Below are 19334 nucleotides of genomic sequence, written 5' to 3'. Positions count from 1 at the left end.
GGAAGAGGAAGGGAGGAAGAGGAGAGGGGGAAGAGAGGAGGGGGAAGAGGAAGAGGAAGGGAGGAAGAGGAGAGGGGGAAGAGGAAGAGGAAGGGAGGAAGAGGAGAGGGGGAAGAGAGGAGGGGGAAGAGGAGAATAAGGATGGAAGAGAAGAAATTGGGACTAGGGGGACGGCCTGGCTAAAGCCGAGTTGATTTGGTATGTTCTCACTGAAAGCCAACCCAAAGGGTCTTATGTTTTACAAGTAGCCAGGAGCATGGCTAATTGTCCCAGGACCTGGAATTGGAGATAACAAATATCAGTCAACACTTCCTGAATGTCAAGTTGCCCTGGCTGATGAAGTTCATGAGTAATCTCAGCAGGAGGCTTTTCATTAACATCTGTCACAATTTAATCAGCTGGGTGAACGCCTGCATTAAGCATTCCAGTCTAGGGTTAGGCAGGAAAGAAAGGACGGAGTCCCTTTCCTGTGTGACATGTGACCACTGCCATCGTGTGGCTACAGAAGGCACAGTTGTGCTGTTCTGGACAAATTCTACCAAAAAAAAAAAAAACTTTCCTGAGAAGAAATAAGAAAACTGAGCTGAGTAAAAAGTGTAACAGCCAGGCGTGGGGGTGAACACCTTTAATCCCAGCACTCGGGAGGCAGAGGCAGGCGGATCTCTGTGCGTTCGAGGCCAGCCTGGTCTACATAGTGAGTTCCAGGACAGCTGGGGCTACAGGGAGACCCTGTCTCAAAAAGACCAAAAAAAAAAAGCATAACAAATAACAAAAAACTCAGGCAGGCCTGTTTAAAACTGGCTTGTGTTCTAGAACATTTGTTTGTTGTTGTTGTTTTTGAGCTGCATTTTCACCTCAGAAACGCTTTTCCATTGTTGTTATGTCAATTCTTACTTAACCCTCACAAGACTGGTCACGGAGCAAATCTCAACGCTTTATGACTGGTTCTCCAGCAGACGTGCAGCAGATTGCCAGCTTAGACTGACGTCTTGTCCTAGTACAAAACTAGCTCCCTCTCTCTCCTTACTCAAACAGGATCCTTTGTGGGTGGTGCAGGTTTTGAGGTAGCCCCCATACCATGAGCACACTGGATCCCCAGTGAGGCAGCTGCTCCCAGGTTTCACCAGCCCTGTATTCGCTTCAAAGGAAGGGGGCTCCTGAGAGCCTCCACTGATGTTAAATTTTTGTTGAGCACTTCATAAGGTCTGCATCCTCTGCTGAGTGCTGGATACACAAAGAGCAATAAATGGGGGAGGATCTCTGCCCTCCAGGAACTCCCAAGCCAGTGGGAGAAAGACATAGAAGTGCAGGGTTACAGTATTGAATACTAAGTGCTGAGAGAGAGGCGGAGGGGCAGGCAATGATGGCATTATTGGGTGGCTGCTCTGTGCTACTTTCTTTTATGGTGTTCATTATGTGTAAGGTGCTATTTTAACTGCTTACAAACCCACCGATACTCATCTGAGAGAGTTACTAAGATGGTCCTGTTTTCGTTTAAATTTTATTTTCATTATTTTATGTGTATGAATGTTTTGCCTGCATGTATGTAAGTGCACCCATGTCATGCAAAGACTGCAGAAGCCAGAAGAGGGCATTGAATCTCCTGGAACTGGAGTTGTAGACAATTGTTAGCTGCCATGTGGGTGGTAGGACTAGAACCCGGGTCCTCCGCGAGAGCAGCCAGTGCTCTTAACCCCTGAGCCATCTCTCCAGCCCAGATGGTCTCATTTCAGGAACTGAGAGGTTGAGTACAAGTAGCAAGTTGCAGCTTCAGGCACTGGCAGATTCTGTTTAGGATCTGAACCCAGGACTTACCTCCCAAGATGGGAAACCTCACATGGCACAACTCTGTAGATCAGTCTGGGTGGTCCGTGTGACAGGTGAGGCCCATAAATCCCACTTGCTTCCCATGGTAATGCGCTGCTTTGAGATGCCACAGCAGCAAAGGACACTGATCTACCTCGGGCCAGGGTCTAGGGATAACTTCTCAGAAGGGGGCATTCCTGACATGGCGATGTGGTGTTCTGGGCAGAGGAAACATCCAGTCACAAGCCACAAAGACATTAGGAACCTGATACAGGTGGGAGCTGAGCTCATTGGGCCTGGAAGTGATGGAAAGATTAGTGACATGTTGCAGGAACCAGGGCACAGCCCAGTCCTCCAGGCAGTGTAAGTGGTACAGAACTATTTTAAGAATGAAGTGACATCATCTGATTTGGAGATGGCTTGGAGGGAGGCCAGATGGGTAGGTGGACTAATTAGGAGACTATTACAATAATTAGGTAATAAATCTCAACTGAGGCACTGGCTGTTGGGCTAGAGAAGAAAATAAATTGCAGCCGAAACACTCATGGATATAGATTTCTGGGTTCATAATTTATTAGCTCAATACAGCCCATCATCTAAAAAGATGAAAGACCTGTGAAACAAGTGCACAGAGCTGTTCCAACTGGACCACGCCCCCTTTCAGCAGGTGCTAACCTTGGGGACTGTGGGCAGGTTCCCTATGCCACCTGTCTGCTACTAGCCATCTTGACTCCTGAAAATGCTGCTTTCTGGCTCTCCATAAAGATGGTTCAACAGCAACCCAAAATAATGTGGTCCAGGGAAGCAGTTTTCTTATTCAAACACTCATTTTCAACCTCCACTTCAATGTCGACTCGTTGACTTAAACATCTGCTGAGGGCTGGGGATGTAGCTCACTTGGTGGAATGTTTGCCTAGGGTGCCCAAAGTCCTGGGTTTGATACCCAGCACCACATAAAATGGGCCTGGTGGTTCACACTTGTAACTCTAACACTTGGGAGCTAGAGGCAGGAGGATCAGAAGCTTAAAGTTATCCTCAGCTGCAGAGGGAGTCTGAGGACAGCTTGGGCTACATGAGACCCTATCTAAAAAAAAACAAAACAAAAATCTACTGACCACCCTTCTAGTTACCATCCCCTAGGTAACTAAAATGCTTCAATGGCACACAACAGCCCAGTCTCCCAATATAGCTACTGGGTGGGTCCCGTCCTTTCTCCTGGGACTGGTTCCATCTCTCATACTCACCTCTCAAACTTTGTCATGCATACAGGCCACCTAGGAATATCGCTAATGACACAGTCCTAACAATGTTATAGGATGGTCACAAGACCATGCACTTCTCAGAAGACCCAGCTGTCTGCAACCAACATTTGAGTAGCAAGATTCCATACATTTCTCCTCAGAATAGTCTGGTGAAGGAAGTTATTTTTTATTTTCTTTGCTGGACTCTTAATGAAGAGAAAGTTACATATAGTGAAATGCACAAAATCTAAATCTACAATTTAATGAGCTTAGGAAATGAGGAAATTGAGGTCACTCCTATGACCTCAATCGAGAATGTTGATATTTCTAGAAAATTCCCGTTTGAGTCTCATTTCTGTCGCTGTGAGACAGAAATTACAAAAAGTAATTTATGGGAGAAAGGGAGTTATTTCGACTTAAAATTCCAGGTTACAATCCATCCTAGCAGAAGCCGTGGTGGCAGGAGCTGGAAGCTGCTAGTTGCATCACATCCACAGTCAAGTGCAGAGGGGAACAAGCGTACACACCCTTGCTTGTTTGTTCTTGGCTAGCTCTTACATCGTTTAAGACCTCTTGCCCAGGGAATGGCACTGCCCACAATGGACTGGGTCTTCCTACCTCAATTAACAATCAAGACAGTCTCCCACAGACATGCCCACAGACCAACCTGATCTAGACATTAAGACTCCCCATTAAGACTCTTCCCAGGTGATTCTAGATTGTGTCAAGGTTAACACTAACCAGCACTGTTTCCTGTTCTCCTTTCCATTCGTCCTCAACATAAAGGTGGTTCAATAGCAACCCAAGAAAGTAGTTTTCTGATTCAAGAGGTTACATCTGAGGATCTAGAGGAATGAGAGACGTTTCACACGTTTCAGGCAATCCTGCATATCACAAATTGGTCCAGCTAGCTAAAACTGGAGCGTCTATCTTATAATGGTTTCCTCATTTATTTTTCTACAAATGATGCCATATGCCAGGTCCTGTGTTTGGCATGGACCAGCAAGGTGCGCATCTTGGCCTTGTACTCAGGAAGTCAATTCTCACTTTAGTCTTTTTTGGCTGTTATAACAAAATACCCTAAACTGGTTAACTTATAAACAACAGGAATTTATTCCTCACAGTCCTATAAGCCAGGAAATCCAACATCAAGATACAGGTATACTTAATGCCAAGTGAGGGCCCATTTCCTGGTTCATAAATGGCAGCTCTGTGCTGTGTCCTTACATGGTGGTAGAACTAACTAGACTCCTCTGGAGTCTCTTTTAATAAATGCACTAATCCCACTCATGGGAGACCCACTGCCATGAGCAAATCACTCTGCAAAGGCCCCACCCTCTTCTCCTATCACTCTGGAGCTTGGGATTTCAGATCTGTTAATTTTTTTATTTTTTATTAATTTTTTGTGTGTATGAATATATTGCCTGCATGTATGTAAGTGCACCCATGTTGTGCAATACCTGTGGAGGTCAGAAAAGGGCGTCAGATCCCCTGGAACTGGAGTTACAGATGGTTGTTAGTCGCCATTTGGGTGCTGGGAATCAAACCCAGGTCCTCTGCAAGAGCAGCCGTGCTCTTAACTGCTGAGCCATCTCTCCAGCCCCATCAGATCTGTTGCTTTTTTCATTGTACCCAAATACCTGACAGACACAACACCTTCAGGAAGAAATTATTTATTTTGGCTCGTGACTTCAGGGGGTTTCAGTCCATGGTCACTAGGCTAATTGTGAGGCAAAACCTCATGGCGGGGAAGCTTCTTCATGGCAAACAGGCAGGAGGCAGAGAACGGGGGTGGGGGGCGTGCAGAGCACGGTGCAGGGACTATGTGACCTATCCTTCTAAGGACGCTCCTCCTCCAATAATCCTACCATATTATGAGTCAGCAAGGGGTTAATGTGTTCATTATGTGAGCACCATCATGATCTGTCTCTGGAGATGCTTCACAGACAAACCCAGAGGTGTACTTTACTAAATATCCTACTTTTTTTTTTTTCGCATCTGTGTGTGTGTGTGGGGGGTGTATCTATGTATCTGTGCATGGTGTGAGCAAGTGTGTGTGAATATATGGGGTACATATGCTGTGGGGGGGGCACTGAGGTTGACTTCAGTGTCTTCCTCAATCACTAAATAGACTCTACACGGAAAGGCAGGTTCTCCCACTTGAACCCAGAGCCCACAGATTCAACTAGTTAGCTAATCACCTTGTTCTGGGGATCCCCTGTCTCCACCACCCCTGCACTGGACGACAGGTGGTTCAACACACCCACTCAGTTTTCACATGCGTTCCAGGGATCCCAACTCCAGTCCTCACAAACAGAAAGCGTTTTTACCCACTAAGCCATACCAGCCCCTCCTACTTGTTTTAAATCCATTCAAGCTGTCTGTCTAGATTGTGGTCATAGACTTTAACATATGAATTTTGTGGCGACACAAACATTCAGACCATAGCAGTAGCTCATATTTGACAGGGGTGACAGACAAGGGACATATGGAAGCTTCCTGGAAGAGAGCATTGAGGCACAGGTGCTCCTGGCCAGGCCAGAAAGGCTTGAGAAGATGAGAGAAACAACTTGTCATTCATAAGCCTCAGGTTTTACTCATCTCTCTCTTTTTTTTTAGACAAGGTCTTACTATGCAGCCCAGGTTGGCCTGGAACTCACTCTCAAATTCACAGAGACTGGCTTGCCTCTGTTTCCAAGTGCTAGGATTAAAGGCATCCATCACCTTACTCTCACGTAGCACTTTGCAAACCCCAGCCCCTAAGGTCTCATTTCAGCCTCATAACAGCCCTGCCATAAGGCACGTGCCACTCTTCCTCAACTGAGGCTCAAAGAGGTTGACTTAAAAGCACACACTGGTGAGCTGGTAAGCAATGCCTCTGGCTGCCAAGAAATCTGTTTCCCTACCACACAGCTGCTCCTGTAATGGCAGAGGCCAGCCAAGTGGCAAGAATCACAGGTGCCCTTCCCAGAATGGAGACTTTGCACAGCCTGTGCATAACAATAATCCTGGCTAGCAGGACCAGGCTTCCTACCCTCCTAACCATCTATGCCTTCCTCGAAGGCGAAGCCAAGACCCCTGGCTCTGTCCTCACTGAGGAGTGACTGTCGCGCCTCCCTGGGTTGGGGAGCCCCAGTCTTGACTAGCCCCTCCCCAGACTGAACTAACTGCCGCGTGTCTCCTATTTTAGCTTCCTGCTTCCACTGCTCCACCATGCGAATCCTGCTCTGTGACCTCCTGCTGCTCAGCCTGCTCTCCAGTGTGTTCAGCAGCTGTCCCAGGGACTGTCTCACTTGTCAGAAGCTCCACCCAGCCCCGGACAGCTTCAACTTGAAGGTATGTCCAGGAGGAGAGAAACTGCCTTCTCCCCTCTCCTGCCTGTCATCTGCTCTCTCTGACTCCAAAGCAGACCCTGAGTGAGACACTCAAGCCTCTCCCAGACATCATGGGACTTGTGCAGTGTTGCATGGCCAGGAGGAAAGGGGTGGAGCTGAGATAGCTGCATCTCCCAATTAGGGCCCCTATGGTCCTCCTGCTTTACCATCAGATCCCTCTGATCCTTCCTCTTTACCACTAGATCCCGGTTGTTCTCCCACTTCACCACCAGATTCCTGTGGTCCTCCCACTTTACTAACCGATCCCTGAGGTCCTCTCACTTTACTACCAGATCCCTGTCCCTGTGGTCCTCCCACTTTACCACCAGATCCCTATGATCCTCCCACTTTACCACCAGATCCCTGTCCCTGTGATCCTCCCACTTTACTATCAGATCCCAGTGGTCCTCCTACTTTACCACCAGATCCTGTGATCCTCCCACTTTACCACCAGATCCCTATGATCCTCCTGCTTTACCACCAGATCCTGTGGTCCTCCCACTTTACCACCAGATCCCTGTGATCCTCCTACTTTACCACCAGATCCCTATGATCCTCCTGCTTTACCACCAGATCCCTGTGGTCCTCCCACTTTACCCCCAGATCCCTGTCCCTGTGGTCCTCCCACTTTACTATCAGATCCCTGAGGTCCTCTCACTTTACTACCAGATCCCTGTCCCTGTGGTCCTCCCACTTTACTATCAGATCCCAGTGGTCCTCCCACTTTACCATCAGATCCCTGTGATCCTCCTACTTTACCACCAGATCCCTATGATCCTCCTGCTTTACCACCAGATCCCTGTGGTCCTCCCACCTTATCAGATCTCTGTGATCTTCACACTTCAGCACCTTCCAATAAAGATCTGTTCATGATGTCCCTGTTCTCAGTGTTAATGCGTTCTTATGCAATACATGTATTGTATATAAAGAAAAGTAAAATCTCCTTTACTCCCATGTATTAGTTGCTTTTCTCTTTGCTGTGACAAAATCCCTGACAATAGTCACTTACTAAAGGGCTTTATTGTGACTCACAGTTTGAGAGTACAGTATATCATGGGGGAGGCATGGGCAGGAGCTTGAGGCAGAGTCACATTGTCTCCACAGTCGGGAAGCAGAGAGTGATGAACGCTGCTGCTCAGTTCACGTTCTCCGTTTGATTCCGTCTGGGACTCCAGCTCACCAGACAGGGCTGCCCACAGGCGGATTTTTCCTCCTCCATTAACCCTCTCTTGAAATACCCTCATCTCTGTGTCACCTAAAAGATTCCAAACTCCACCAAGCTGACAGTGAGAAATCAACCATCACACTCCAGCAGTCAGAGACAGACTCCTCCTTTTTAAACTTTTGGAGCATGCCAGGGTAATGTTTTCATGTTGCCGCACTGCGCTGGTTAGCTTTTGTCAGTTCGCCACAAACCAGAGACACCTGGGAAGAAAGACTCTGGGCTGAGGAATATCCCCCGTCAGATCGGCCTATGGACCTGTGGGGGGGGCGTTTTCTTGATAGCTGGTTGATGTGAGAGGGCCCACCCTACTGTGGGAGGTGCCGTCCCCGGGCAGGTGGGCCTGTGCTGTATAAGAAAGTACCTGAGTAAGCCAGGGAAGCAAGCCAGTAAACAGCGTTCCTCCATGGTCTCCGCTTCAGTTCCTGCCTTGGGCTCTTGCCCTGAGTTTCCTGGTTGAAGGACTCTAACACCAAGCTGAAATAAACCCTTTCCTCCCCCAAATTGTTTTTGGTCAGCGCTTTATCACAGCAACAAACAAAACCAGGACACAGTGCACTCACACATTATTTGAAGTGATTTCTTTCTATGTATATATAGAGATAGATGGAGACAGACAGACAGAGGTACATAGAGTCACTACTCATCGCCTGTTGAGCATGTATATTGCTATTCATTTTTGATATTTCAGACGATTTTACAATGAACATCCAAAATGCTCTCTTCTATTTAAAATTTCCAATGTATGGTACAAGTTCAACCTTAAATTATTATTCACTGAATGAATTGCTTTCTTATCTCTTTTAATTTCAGTCTAGTTAACTATTCTTCTCCTATGAAATTCTGTATAATTCAATTATTTTTTTTCCTTTGAAGTCAATAAAGCAGCTTTAAAGATGCAGTGTTTCAAAGTCCACAGCCTTTCAAAACCAGCAAAGTAACTGCTATTCCTTAAGGCGAATACGCAAGTATAAAAACCCAGTATAGTTGGTGCCTGATACACCTGCCTGTCTCCCAGCTCTGAGTTGAAAAGTGGCCTCAGCCCCAGCAGACACTCATCAAGCTCTTCTAACCCCAGCCACACCTATGTTCTGACCAGAAAGGAACAGTCAGTCATGCCATCAGGAAAGACAGCCCAGATGACCCACATCCCTTGAAGAGATGTGCCCTTTCTTATCTTTTATGTTCTCCTCTAGGCATCTACCTACCCACTATCCTGTCCTTCAAGAAACATCTTTTGGTTATCCTGCCTGGTTTGTGGGTCTCTTCCCCCCCTGACTCCGCTTCCCCAACCTTTTACATTGGCCTCTGTTCCTCCACCCACTCCCTAAACATAAGGATATCAGGATGCCCTTCTTGCTGTCCCACTGTCCCTGTCCCTCTGAGATGTCTCTAGGCATCCTGGCCTTTGCTTTCCCAGGCTGCAGGTAACTCTCAAAGCTATACCCCCAGACATCCCCTTTCCTGGGCTCAGGCCCAGATACCCAGGTCACTCTTTACAGCTCCCAAGAGGACCTGCTTTCCTTTCCTGTCCTGCCACCGTGCACCTGCCTCTCCCTTTCCCCAACCAATAAATCCCACTTGTGCTTCAAAGTGAAGATCAAACCTCACTTCATAACAGCACACTTTGCTGACTCACAAAGCCAAGGTCAGGTTCAAGTAGCATTTTTATTTGGAAAAACAATAGAGAATCAGGGATGACACTAAAGCAGCACATAGACAGAAGAGGTAAACCTAGAGACTTCCAGGAGACCCAGAGATACCAAGGACAGGAGGGTGAAGCCAACGTCAAGGCCAGCCAGAAAGGGCTGGAGAGCTGGTGCAGTCGGGCTGCTGGTCTCCAGTAGATGTTGTGATGCTGGGGAAGGCAAAGCAGCCACAGAGGATTCCTGGGGCTCTGCCTGGCTTGGATCTGAGCATGAGCCCCACCCTCCCATGGAGTGGATAACTAGTTTAACCCCACAAGCCCAAACTGCCTGCGTCCCAGGCATTGTTATAAATGACATGTAGATAAAAATATAGGATGAAAACACCACCAGGGTTGGTCTTTCCTCAGTGATCTTTATTTTCAATGTACATGCAGGTTTAACCACCCACTTTCACAACTCCAACTTCTTTAATCAGTCTGACCTTGAGCTTAATAAGAAAATGAAATACAGTGAGGTGTACTTATTGTAGCCATTGTTGGTATCTTCAGGTCCAGCTCCCACCCTAAGGAATGAGCTCCTCTGCTGGCTCATTTGGGTACTCCAGCATGTGGCACAGCATGTGGTCCAGAACAGGGCTCAATCAGCCAGTCCAGAACTTTAGGCGCCTGCTGGGCGCATCCTGGACAGTCACGGTAGAGTTCCTATATTTGAGCCTTTCAGAGTTGGCAACAAATTCGAAGCAAGCGTCTATCTCTTCATTAAGATCTCAAATCTTTGGGGTCCAGACAACACTCACTTTGCTTCTTAGAAACAAGTCAGAAAATGGATTGGTAAAAGCCTCACAGTTGAAGATAAATGCTTCCTAGTGCCTGCCGGCCCCCTGAGGACCTGGCTGGCTGCTGGTTTTTTTGTTTCTAGTTTGTATTCACTTTTAACCTATTTTTAAATAGAATGAAATGCCAAGAATATAGGCAATCGTTTGTCATTTTCTTCAGGTCTGTCCAATCTTGCCTATATCTGCTTGATGTGGGGAATTATGGGGAGTGCTCATATTGCAGACAGGGTCACCTCCCCAGTCTTCCCACCAGATTATGTAATCCTGACCCAGGATCCTCAGAACACTTAGCTCCATCAAGAATTTTTCTGTCTCTACTGATAGATGGTCCAAGTGTGGCTGGCTTTTTCTTAGACTATAATTTTGGTCCATAAATGACTCATACAGTCTTATCCTCTGACTTCCTACCTATTGTGAGTGGTACTTACCCCATCAGTTCAACTAGAAGAAACTGAATTCACTGAGTTGTTTTAGAGATGGAGAGTAAGACAACACACCCTCAAGAAAGTCTGGGAAAATGCATCTAAAACGCCTTAAACTCTTTTGCAATAGAAACTGCTTCCTGGCATCTCTACTTTTCCTGCGTGAAAATTCTTAGCAGGTGATTGACAGCACAAGTTCTTTTGTCTTATTCTCTTTAGATAGAGACTGCGTTCTCTCCTCTCTTTTTTTCGTGTGAGAAATTTTTTAGTGAGTGACAGAGAACGCAAGTTGTTTGGGGTGTGTGTGTGTGTGTGTGTGTGTGTGTGTGTGTGTGTGTGTGTGTGTGCTATTCGTTTGCTGTCCTTGTTAGTGTCAGCCTTTGAATGTTTTTCTAATTGTGTGTGTGTGTGTGTGTGTGTGTGTGTGTGTGTATCTGTGTGGAGGTGCGTGTGTATGGTGTAGGTGCCCTTCAAGATCAGAAGAGAGTGCTAGATTCCCTGAAGCTGTAGTCACAGGCAGTTTTGAGCTGGCAGACATGGATGCTGGAACATAACTTGAGTCCTCTGCAAGAGCAGTATGTGCTCTTAACCACTGAAACATCTTTCCAGTCCCTGAATACATTTTTACTTTATTTCTCTTTGCAGTACTTGAGATTGAACCTAGGGCCTTGTGAATAACTAGGCAAGTGTCCTACTACTGAATTATATGCCTAGCCATGACTTTGACTATTTTGGCAGGACTTCCTGCAGAAAATAGCTCCTAAATATCACCCAATTGGAAATAGTAAAAACAACAACAACAACAACAACAACAACAACAACAACAACCTCAGTGACTTTCTTAATTTCACTCCAAAGGGCCCATGTGTCTGATTTGCAGTGTTGGGCTAGAACCCGGGGAATCACACACTCTAGGCACATGGTCTACCACTGTGTTACACTCCTAGACTGTACCCTAATTTTTTATCCCAACATCCAAATGGCCCTTTGCTCAATCTCCTCACAAGCCCAGCTTTACAGATCAATTTGGCACCAGTCTTGGGAGTCCAGATACTCATGAAAATTCTGGCTTAATATAGCCATGTCATCATTGTGGGCTTAGGAAATGTGTCCAGCTCACTTAATAAGCCATTAGCCCATCTCTGGGAAGCAGATGATGAGGCCCCCAGACCAGAAGGTTAAACATTAAGTTTATATGCCCATCTGGCATTACAAATGCTGTTGTAGATTTTGATACCCCATGTTTGCCTCAAACCTTCTCCTAAACCAACAGTCACAATGATTTGGTCAGTAGCTAATTTATCTAATGGTGTGTTGACTCTCAGTAAAGACTGTAGCATCTGGTTTGATCACAAAATTTCATTTTTTCTGATTGACATAAAAATCTATTTACCATCTGGAATTAGAAGCCCAAGAGTTCTCAGGCTGTCAAGAGGCCTCTAGACTTAACTCCTCTACCTGTAAACCAAAGTAGCTGAACAGCTCTATAAGCATCTTCCTCTGTGAGATTGAACCAACTGTGACCAAAGGTGGAGCTTGCTACTAATCCTGCACCCTATAGACTTTCTCAGTGCTGTCCACACCTCCCTGCATTCCCATTGACCATGGAGAACAGAATTTCACCTTATCTTCCACCATGGACATCAAGGGCTAGACAACCGTTTGTTTGGGGAACCTGTTCAGTCAAAAGATTTTTGCTAATATCCTTGCCCTCTACATAACATTAGAAGACATACATGTCAGTTGGGGGATGGCCCAGTCAGTAAAGAGCTTGCCTTGCAATCATGAGGACCTGAATTCAATCCCCAGAGCCCATGTTAAAATGTTGGCCCACATTAACAATGCTGCCACACATATGTATTATAAAAATTATTTTCATACTCAATTCTCAGAAAGTAAAATTGTACTTAGTATTTTATTTAGTATTCATTAAACAATTTTGATATAATAGTTGATATATACATATTCATACAAATGTATATAGGTTTTCTTGAGACAAGGTCTCCCTGTAGCCCCAGTTGACTTGGAACTCACCATGTAGACCAGGCTGGCCTTGATCTCACAGAAACTTGCCTGACTCTGCCTCCCGAGTGCTGGGACTAAAGGCATGCATCTCCATGCCTGGCGCAATGTTTTTGTAATTAAATTTACGTTGAGATGCTAGAACAGATGTGGGGCGTGATGCAAAGTTTGATGGGAACAGAGAGGCAGGAGAGAGCAATTCTTGCCAAGGAACCAAAAGAAGAAGACATGAAGATGAAGGAGCAGCATTAGGATGTGACTGGGCCAGAAAGGAAATGTGTGAAAGTGCCATTCCATCAGAGAGGACACGGCAACAGTCATGGAACTTCTTAAGTGCTAGGAGAAGCCCTGTGTTCTGGGAGGGGTGGGACTTAAAATAAGACATAAAAATAGGCTGGTTCCAGGGACTTGCATGCCCTGTTCAGGCATCTAGAGATATTCCATAGACAGGACAAGATGTCAAGCAGCTGTGGGCAAGGTTAACGATGTTATTAAAGTTATTCTCCAGGGAGATAGTCTGCCAGGGGCCTCACATGGATTTGAGTGGTTTTCAAAAAGAGAGATGGAAAGATCAATGGGGCAGCTGCTGCCTTCTAAGAAGTACTCAGGCAGGTACAGAGGGAAAGGAGAGGCAGACCTATGTACTGAGTAGAGAGAAGAATGGTGGTGAGAAGGGAGGGAAAGATGTGCCCAGAGTTTAAAACCTGCCTTGATTGGGGAATAAAGTACTAGCCAGAGAGAGCCAGAGAGGCAAGCAAAGGGCAGACTTAGATGGTATAATGGTTACCTGTCAACTTGACACAGCCTAGAATCACTTGGGAAGAAAACCTCAATGAAGGACTGTCTACATCTGGGTTGGCCTATGAGCATGTCTGTAGGGGATTGTCTTAACTAACTGACGGTCTAGTCCACTATGGGTGATAACCATGCCCCAGGCAGGGAGTCCTGGCCTCTGTAAGAACTGAGTACACACGAGCCTGCCTGCATGCATGCATGCATTTTCTCTCTGCTCTTGGCAGAGCAGCAGCAGAAAGTTCCTGGGTCCCTGCCTGGCCTGTATCTGAGAATGGAGCCCCTCCCTGCAAGAATAGATTACAGGTTTAGCTCCACATGCCCAACCCACCTGCAGCCAGGGTCCCTGGGCCATCATTTGCTACAAAGGATGTACTGATAGGATAGCCAGTATATGTACAATAAAATTAAGAATACCAGGGCTGCTCGTTATGCAGTGACTTTATTTTTTATTTGTGTGTATGTGTGCTTGTGTGTAGTGTATATACGTGGTTGTGTACGTGTGTGTGTGTGTGTGTGTGTGTGTCTTCCATAGATCTACCACATCCTTATTTTTTGAGACAGGCAGTTGGTCAGACTGGCTGCTCATGAGGCTCCAGAAATGTGCCTGTCCCTGTCCCCTGCCTACCCCCAACACTAGGATTATACAGATAATCACCACAATCAGCTTTCACATGGATGCTTGGGATCTGAATGAACTCAGATCCTCATGCTTACACAGTAAGCACTTTACAGACTGATCATCTCCCCAGCCACATGGTGACTTCACGCTCTCCCCATTTCTTTTTTTTTAATACTTTATTTATTATTTTTATGTGTATGTGTGTATTGCCTGCATCTAGGTAAGTGCACCCATGTCGTGCAATGCCCTCGGAGGACAGAAGAGGCTGTCGGATCCCCTGGAACTGGAGTTACAGACAGTTGTTAGCTGCCCTGTGGGTGCTGGGATTCGAACCCAAGTCTTCTGCAAGAACAGCCAGTGCTCTTAACTGCTGAGCCATCTCTCCAGCTCCATTTCCCCAGTTTCTTTAACCAGTCTATACTTCCCTGGGCCTAATGAGAGAAAGAAATAAGATTCTTCTACCTGGGTGACACTCATGAGCTGTGCTCAGCTCCTGAGCCCTAAGGACATGGCAGGGTATAGTTTGGAGTGCCTCCACTCTGTGTTAACTTGCTGGGTCACTTGAAGATAAGTTAACCACATCTCTGACCCTAGTTTCTTTGTTGGCAAAATAATAGAGCAGTGCCAGATGGTTCTGTTTCCAACTCCGAAACGCTACAAATCTGAGAGGGGAAAAAAAACTCTGTAAAACTGCTACACAGGGGCTGGGGAGATTTAAGTTAAGTATGAAGACCTGAGTTCAACTCCAGCACCAGGGGAAAGCCAGGCACAGCGGCACACACCTGTAATCCCAGCACTGGGGAGGCAGAGACAGGAGGATCCCTGGGACTTGCTGGCCAGTCCGTCTAGCAAATTGAATCAGGGAGTTCCAGGTCAATGAGAGACTCTGTCCCCCAAAATAAGACAGAAGAGGGGCTGGAGAGATGGCTCAGCCATTAAGAGCACCCGCTGCTCTTGCAGCAGACCCAGGTTTGAGTCCCAGCACTGACATGGTGGCTAACAGCTGTCCATAACTACAGTTCCAGAGAATCCGATGTCCTCCTCTGGCCTCCACAGGCATCGCATGACCCGAGTGCACTTACATACATACAGGCAATACACTCATACACATAAAATAAAAATAATAATAATAAAATATTTTTTGAAAAATGAGAGAAGGGCTAATGGGATGGCCTAGGGGTAAAGGTGCTTACTATATAAGCTTAGTGACCTGAGTTCAGTCCCTGGAACCCTGGTAAGCTGTAGGGAGAGAACTGTGTCCACAATTGTCCTCTGACCACACACTCACACACAATGATGATGATGATAATAATAATAATTTTAAAAGAATTTTTTTAAAGGTGGAGATTTATAGAGGAAGACTCCCCATGTCAACCTCTGGCCTCCATACACATATATACACACATGCACGTGCAGCCACCCACCCAGGTGTATATACACACACACAACACAAACTGCCACTCAGTGCTTGATTAAATGACACTTTGGAAGCATGTGACCTGGTACAGATACGGATAATTCAATGACTTGGCTCACCCCTCACCTTTGACTAATAGAAATAAATCCCTGTCCCTTCCCCCGTCTGCGTTCTTGCAGGCATGCATCCTCGAGTGTGAAGAGAAGATCTTCCCTCGACCCCTCTGGACTTCATGCACCAAGGTCGTGGCCAGCGGTTCCTCAAAGTTCAGCCCTGCTGACCCAGAGCATGTATCAGCTGCTCGTCATCAGCCACAAGCCTCTGAGCTGCAGCATCTGAAGCGCATGCCCCGTGTCAGGAGCTTGGTCGAAGCACTGGAAGATACAGAGCCTGGCGTGTTTGATGCTGGCAAGGTGGAACAGAAGCAGCTGCAGAAGAGGTTTGGGGGCTTCACTGGGGCCCGGAAGTCAGCCCGGAAGTTGGCCAACCAGAAGCGGTTCAGTGAGTTTATGAGGCAATACCTGGTCCTGAGCATGCAGTCAAGCCAGCGCCGGCGCACTCTGCACCAGAATGGTAATGTGTAGCCAGAAGGAACCCCTCCCAGCAGCACCGGCCACTGCAACCCATGAGTGAGTTGGGCACCAATGAGAGGGGGCAAGACATGACCTCATACACCCCATTTTCTCAAGCTGCTCCCCAGACCTGGAAGCACATTAGTCCCCAAAACACACAGACACAGGCACATGCACACGGACACGCACACGCTCATACAGACACACGCACCATCTCAAGGACTCCATCTTTTGGGAGGCTTGGGAGGGAGATTTCACTTCTCTGCCTCCTACCCACCGTTTCTCTAGGGAGCAAAGAGTTTTTTTCCCACCATTCCTCCTTGAGGCTGACCACTCCCATTCAGAGACTGGTTACCATGGGGATAATAGTAGTATGTTAAGATAACTAATTCTTCCATAGCTCTCCAGGAGCTTAGTTACTATGGGGACAGGTAAGTGGACCAATTCCCCAACTAGTTACCATAGCAACCATTCAGCTCACCTTTCCCGAGAGACTTTATCTGCAACACCCAATAGCTGGCCCTCCTCTCAGCCATTTGCAAAGAGACTGATTACTATTCTGCCTTCAAAGACGCTTATCTACTTCATCCTACATCTCAAGGTGGCTGGACTCCATGGAAACGGTTAATATTTTCCATTTCCAAAGGAACAGTTATTCCTTTTCCATCCAAGGACTTCTTGTTAGGACCAGGAGTTACGCTTTTTGTTTTTCTTTCTCCTACAAGCCATTTGGTCACCCTCCCACCTAGCCACGGAGACTCATTCTTTGTAGAAAATGGGATTCTTTGTAGAAAATGGGATCCTCAATTAGCCAGGACTCCAGAATTTGGCCCAACTGACCCAGTAGATTTTTTTCTCTTCTTCGCAGAGTTCCATGTCTGTTGTATTTGGTTTTGTTCATCTTCGCTTACTCTGTTCCTACCCTCAGATGTACCCTCCCTCAAGTCATGTGAAAGGCACAGATAACATCCAGGAAAGACCCAACTGATTGTCAGCTAATGCCAAACTCAACTCTCCCTAACCCAGCACCAGTACATAATTGTGAATGGCAGTGGGAATTAGCACAGTGGATTTAAGAAAAATCCCAACCATCAAGTCTATGTTTCTTACTCCAAATATTGTGATATGAACGTGTGCAGAGTCCCACAACATCTCCCAAAACAACTTAGAAACATGGCCTCGTATAAAGAGCAAATTAATTTGACAATATCATCCAAAAGCTTCACCCAACGGAGGCTATTCCCTGACTCTGAGGCCGAAAAGAAGAATGCATGCACTCTTTCATTTCACTTCCCACACGTTCAAGGTAGCCATGACCTTTATATAAGTTTTTGGAGGTAGACTAATCTGTATGCTAATCTTTGGTGCTCACACTCTGGCATGGACCAGCCCACATGGGCCAAGCTGGTAGGCTTGCAAATATGGACACGTATTAATTAAGTTGTAGGGAGAAAGGCATTGGTTTAACAGAAAGACTAATCTGCAAATATCCTGGATGAACCTGCACTGTCTCTGAAGTCACATCTCGGAATTGTGAATGGCAGTGGGAATTAGCACAGACCCTTTTCAAGCATTTTATTTCTCTCTAAGCCCTATCTGGCTGGTACCTAGTGGTAAATTTTTCAGAAGCATCATGAATTCTTTAAAATCTTAAAGACATTTAAAGTGGCTCTTATGGGACACCAAAGCCCCTATCTAATTCCAAACCACAACTATTCTTTACCTACAGAGCATTTAAAATCAGTCCCATTAGCAGGAATCAATTTATTTGGAAAAAAAAAACTTTTTGAGCCAATTTGTTTTTCTGATTTTCTATTATACATCCAACTGAGAGGTACTGTAATGGGGCTAATGACTGACTTCTGTTTGCTGCTTTGCTCAACATGCAAAGTTCTTGAGGGAAACACTAGCCAGCTCGTTTGGGTATTATTGATGGCTTTTCTGTCTCCTTGTGCAACCAGCTCTCTTTTCTGCACAGGCATGATTGCTGAGCTCCAAAGTAGATACATGTTAATGAGCGTGTAACCACCAGCTGAAACCTTGTGTTTATTCACACACAAACACACACACACACACACACACACACACAGCCCTACTGCTGTGTATGTGGAATCCCTCCCTTTGACCAACTCCCATTGTCAAAGACATTTAATACCAATCTATACTTAGGAGACTGGAGGGAGAAGGGAATGGGGCCACCCAACACTGAAGGAGGATAAAGAGCCTGTTTAAAGAGTAGTGGTGCCCTAAGAAGGAGGACACTGGGGTGCAGACCCACCCTAGACAGAACTGTGAGATCACAGCTGGTCTTGGGGGCAGCTTTCACTCCCCTGGCCCTTATTGGCAATGCTTTCTGCTGCCCCAGGCCTTGACATTCTAGACTCAGCAGCATACTCGTGATCCAGTGTTCATGACATCAAGCCCAGACAGCCTGTGCAGTGTAAGAGAACGTCAAGCGAGAACACAATTTTGGATGGACTTGAGTACTGGGAAAGAGAGAAGTGTTACCAGGGAGGGGTCTTGATGCTGTGCCTTTTAAGTCATAGCCCACCAACTTCCTCTTTATCCAGTAGACTCGGGTGAGGGCAGCAGGTAAGTAGAGGTCATTAAGTAAGGAACCCTTCTTTCTGGCCACCTAGGAAGGGAAGCCATCATCACTTAGCTTGTCTTTGCCTCCTCTAGACTGCTTCTGTCTCTTGGGCAAATAGGATGGAAGGGTCAGCAAACCCATTGAATTTGCCATTTTAATCTTTTCTGTCTCCCCAGGCATTCAGGTGATCCCCCGAACAGCATGTATCCACACCCAGACCTGCCGGCTGGGAGTCAGGATTCCTCCTTCCCCAAGGCACTGAGTGCCCGAAGCACATCCCAGTCCAGTTGTCACCCCTCCCCATGGCATGTTTCAACACAACCCTGTTGCTACATCAGAGTGTATTTTTGTAATTCCTGCAGCTGACATTTTAATGGCCCCATCTTTCCCTCTCACCCACTTTCTTCCCTCTAGGGGGTCAGGTGAGAGGATCTGAAATCAAACCTGGGGTTTTGACACATCACTGCCATAACCTGTTTGTAAAAGAGCTGTTCTTTTTGACTGATTGTTTGAAACAACTATTTCTCCATTAAACTTCTACTGAGCAAATGGTTAATAAACTTGTTGGCTGCTTTTAAGTGATACAGTGGAAAAGCACAGACTTCTGCAAACACACTAAGAGCCACCTCTTGGCTTGGGTGGGGGGCACAGGCCTAAAACTCAAGGCTATGCATCCTATAAAACTGATGCAACAAGATGCTGGGGCATAAACACCCAAGGCCCCTATGAAGTCAGATGCAAATGAAGCCCACAGTGGGAAATCGATTCAC

General features: G+C 46.3%; 1 protein-coding gene across 3 annotated transcripts in view; it reads left to right on the top strand.

Annotated features, from left to right (window-relative positions):
• Pnoc (prepronociceptin) overlaps positions 1-19120 on the top strand; it is a 27023-nt gene extending 7903 nt beyond the window's left edge. For 2 of the 3 annotated variants that reach the window (XM_008828134.3, XM_008828133.3), the window contains exons 2-4: positions 6238-6383; positions 15582-15975; positions 18741-19120. In XM_008828134.3, coding sequence (XP_008826356.1) covers positions 6261-6383; positions 15582-15975; positions 18741-18826 — 603 coding nt within the window. In that variant the 5' untranslated portion in view covers positions 6238-6260 and the 3' untranslated portion in view covers positions 18827-19120. Of the gene's footprint in view, positions 1-6237; positions 6384-15581; positions 16032-18740 lie in introns of all 3 variants that reach the window. The other variant, XM_008828135.3, reaches the window with a different exon arrangement.
• Positions 19121-19334: the final 214 nt, after the last annotated feature.

This window comes from Nannospalax galili, unplaced genomic scaffold, assembly GCF_000622305.1.
Source record: "Nannospalax galili isolate Female #2095 unplaced genomic scaffold, S.galili_v1.0 scaffold612, whole genome shotgun sequence".
Classification (NCBI taxonomy): domain Eukaryota; kingdom Metazoa; phylum Chordata; class Mammalia; order Rodentia; family Spalacidae; genus Nannospalax; species Nannospalax galili.
The sequence above is the reverse complement of the archived record's forward strand: the minus strand, read 5'-3'. Positions and strand labels throughout refer to the sequence as shown.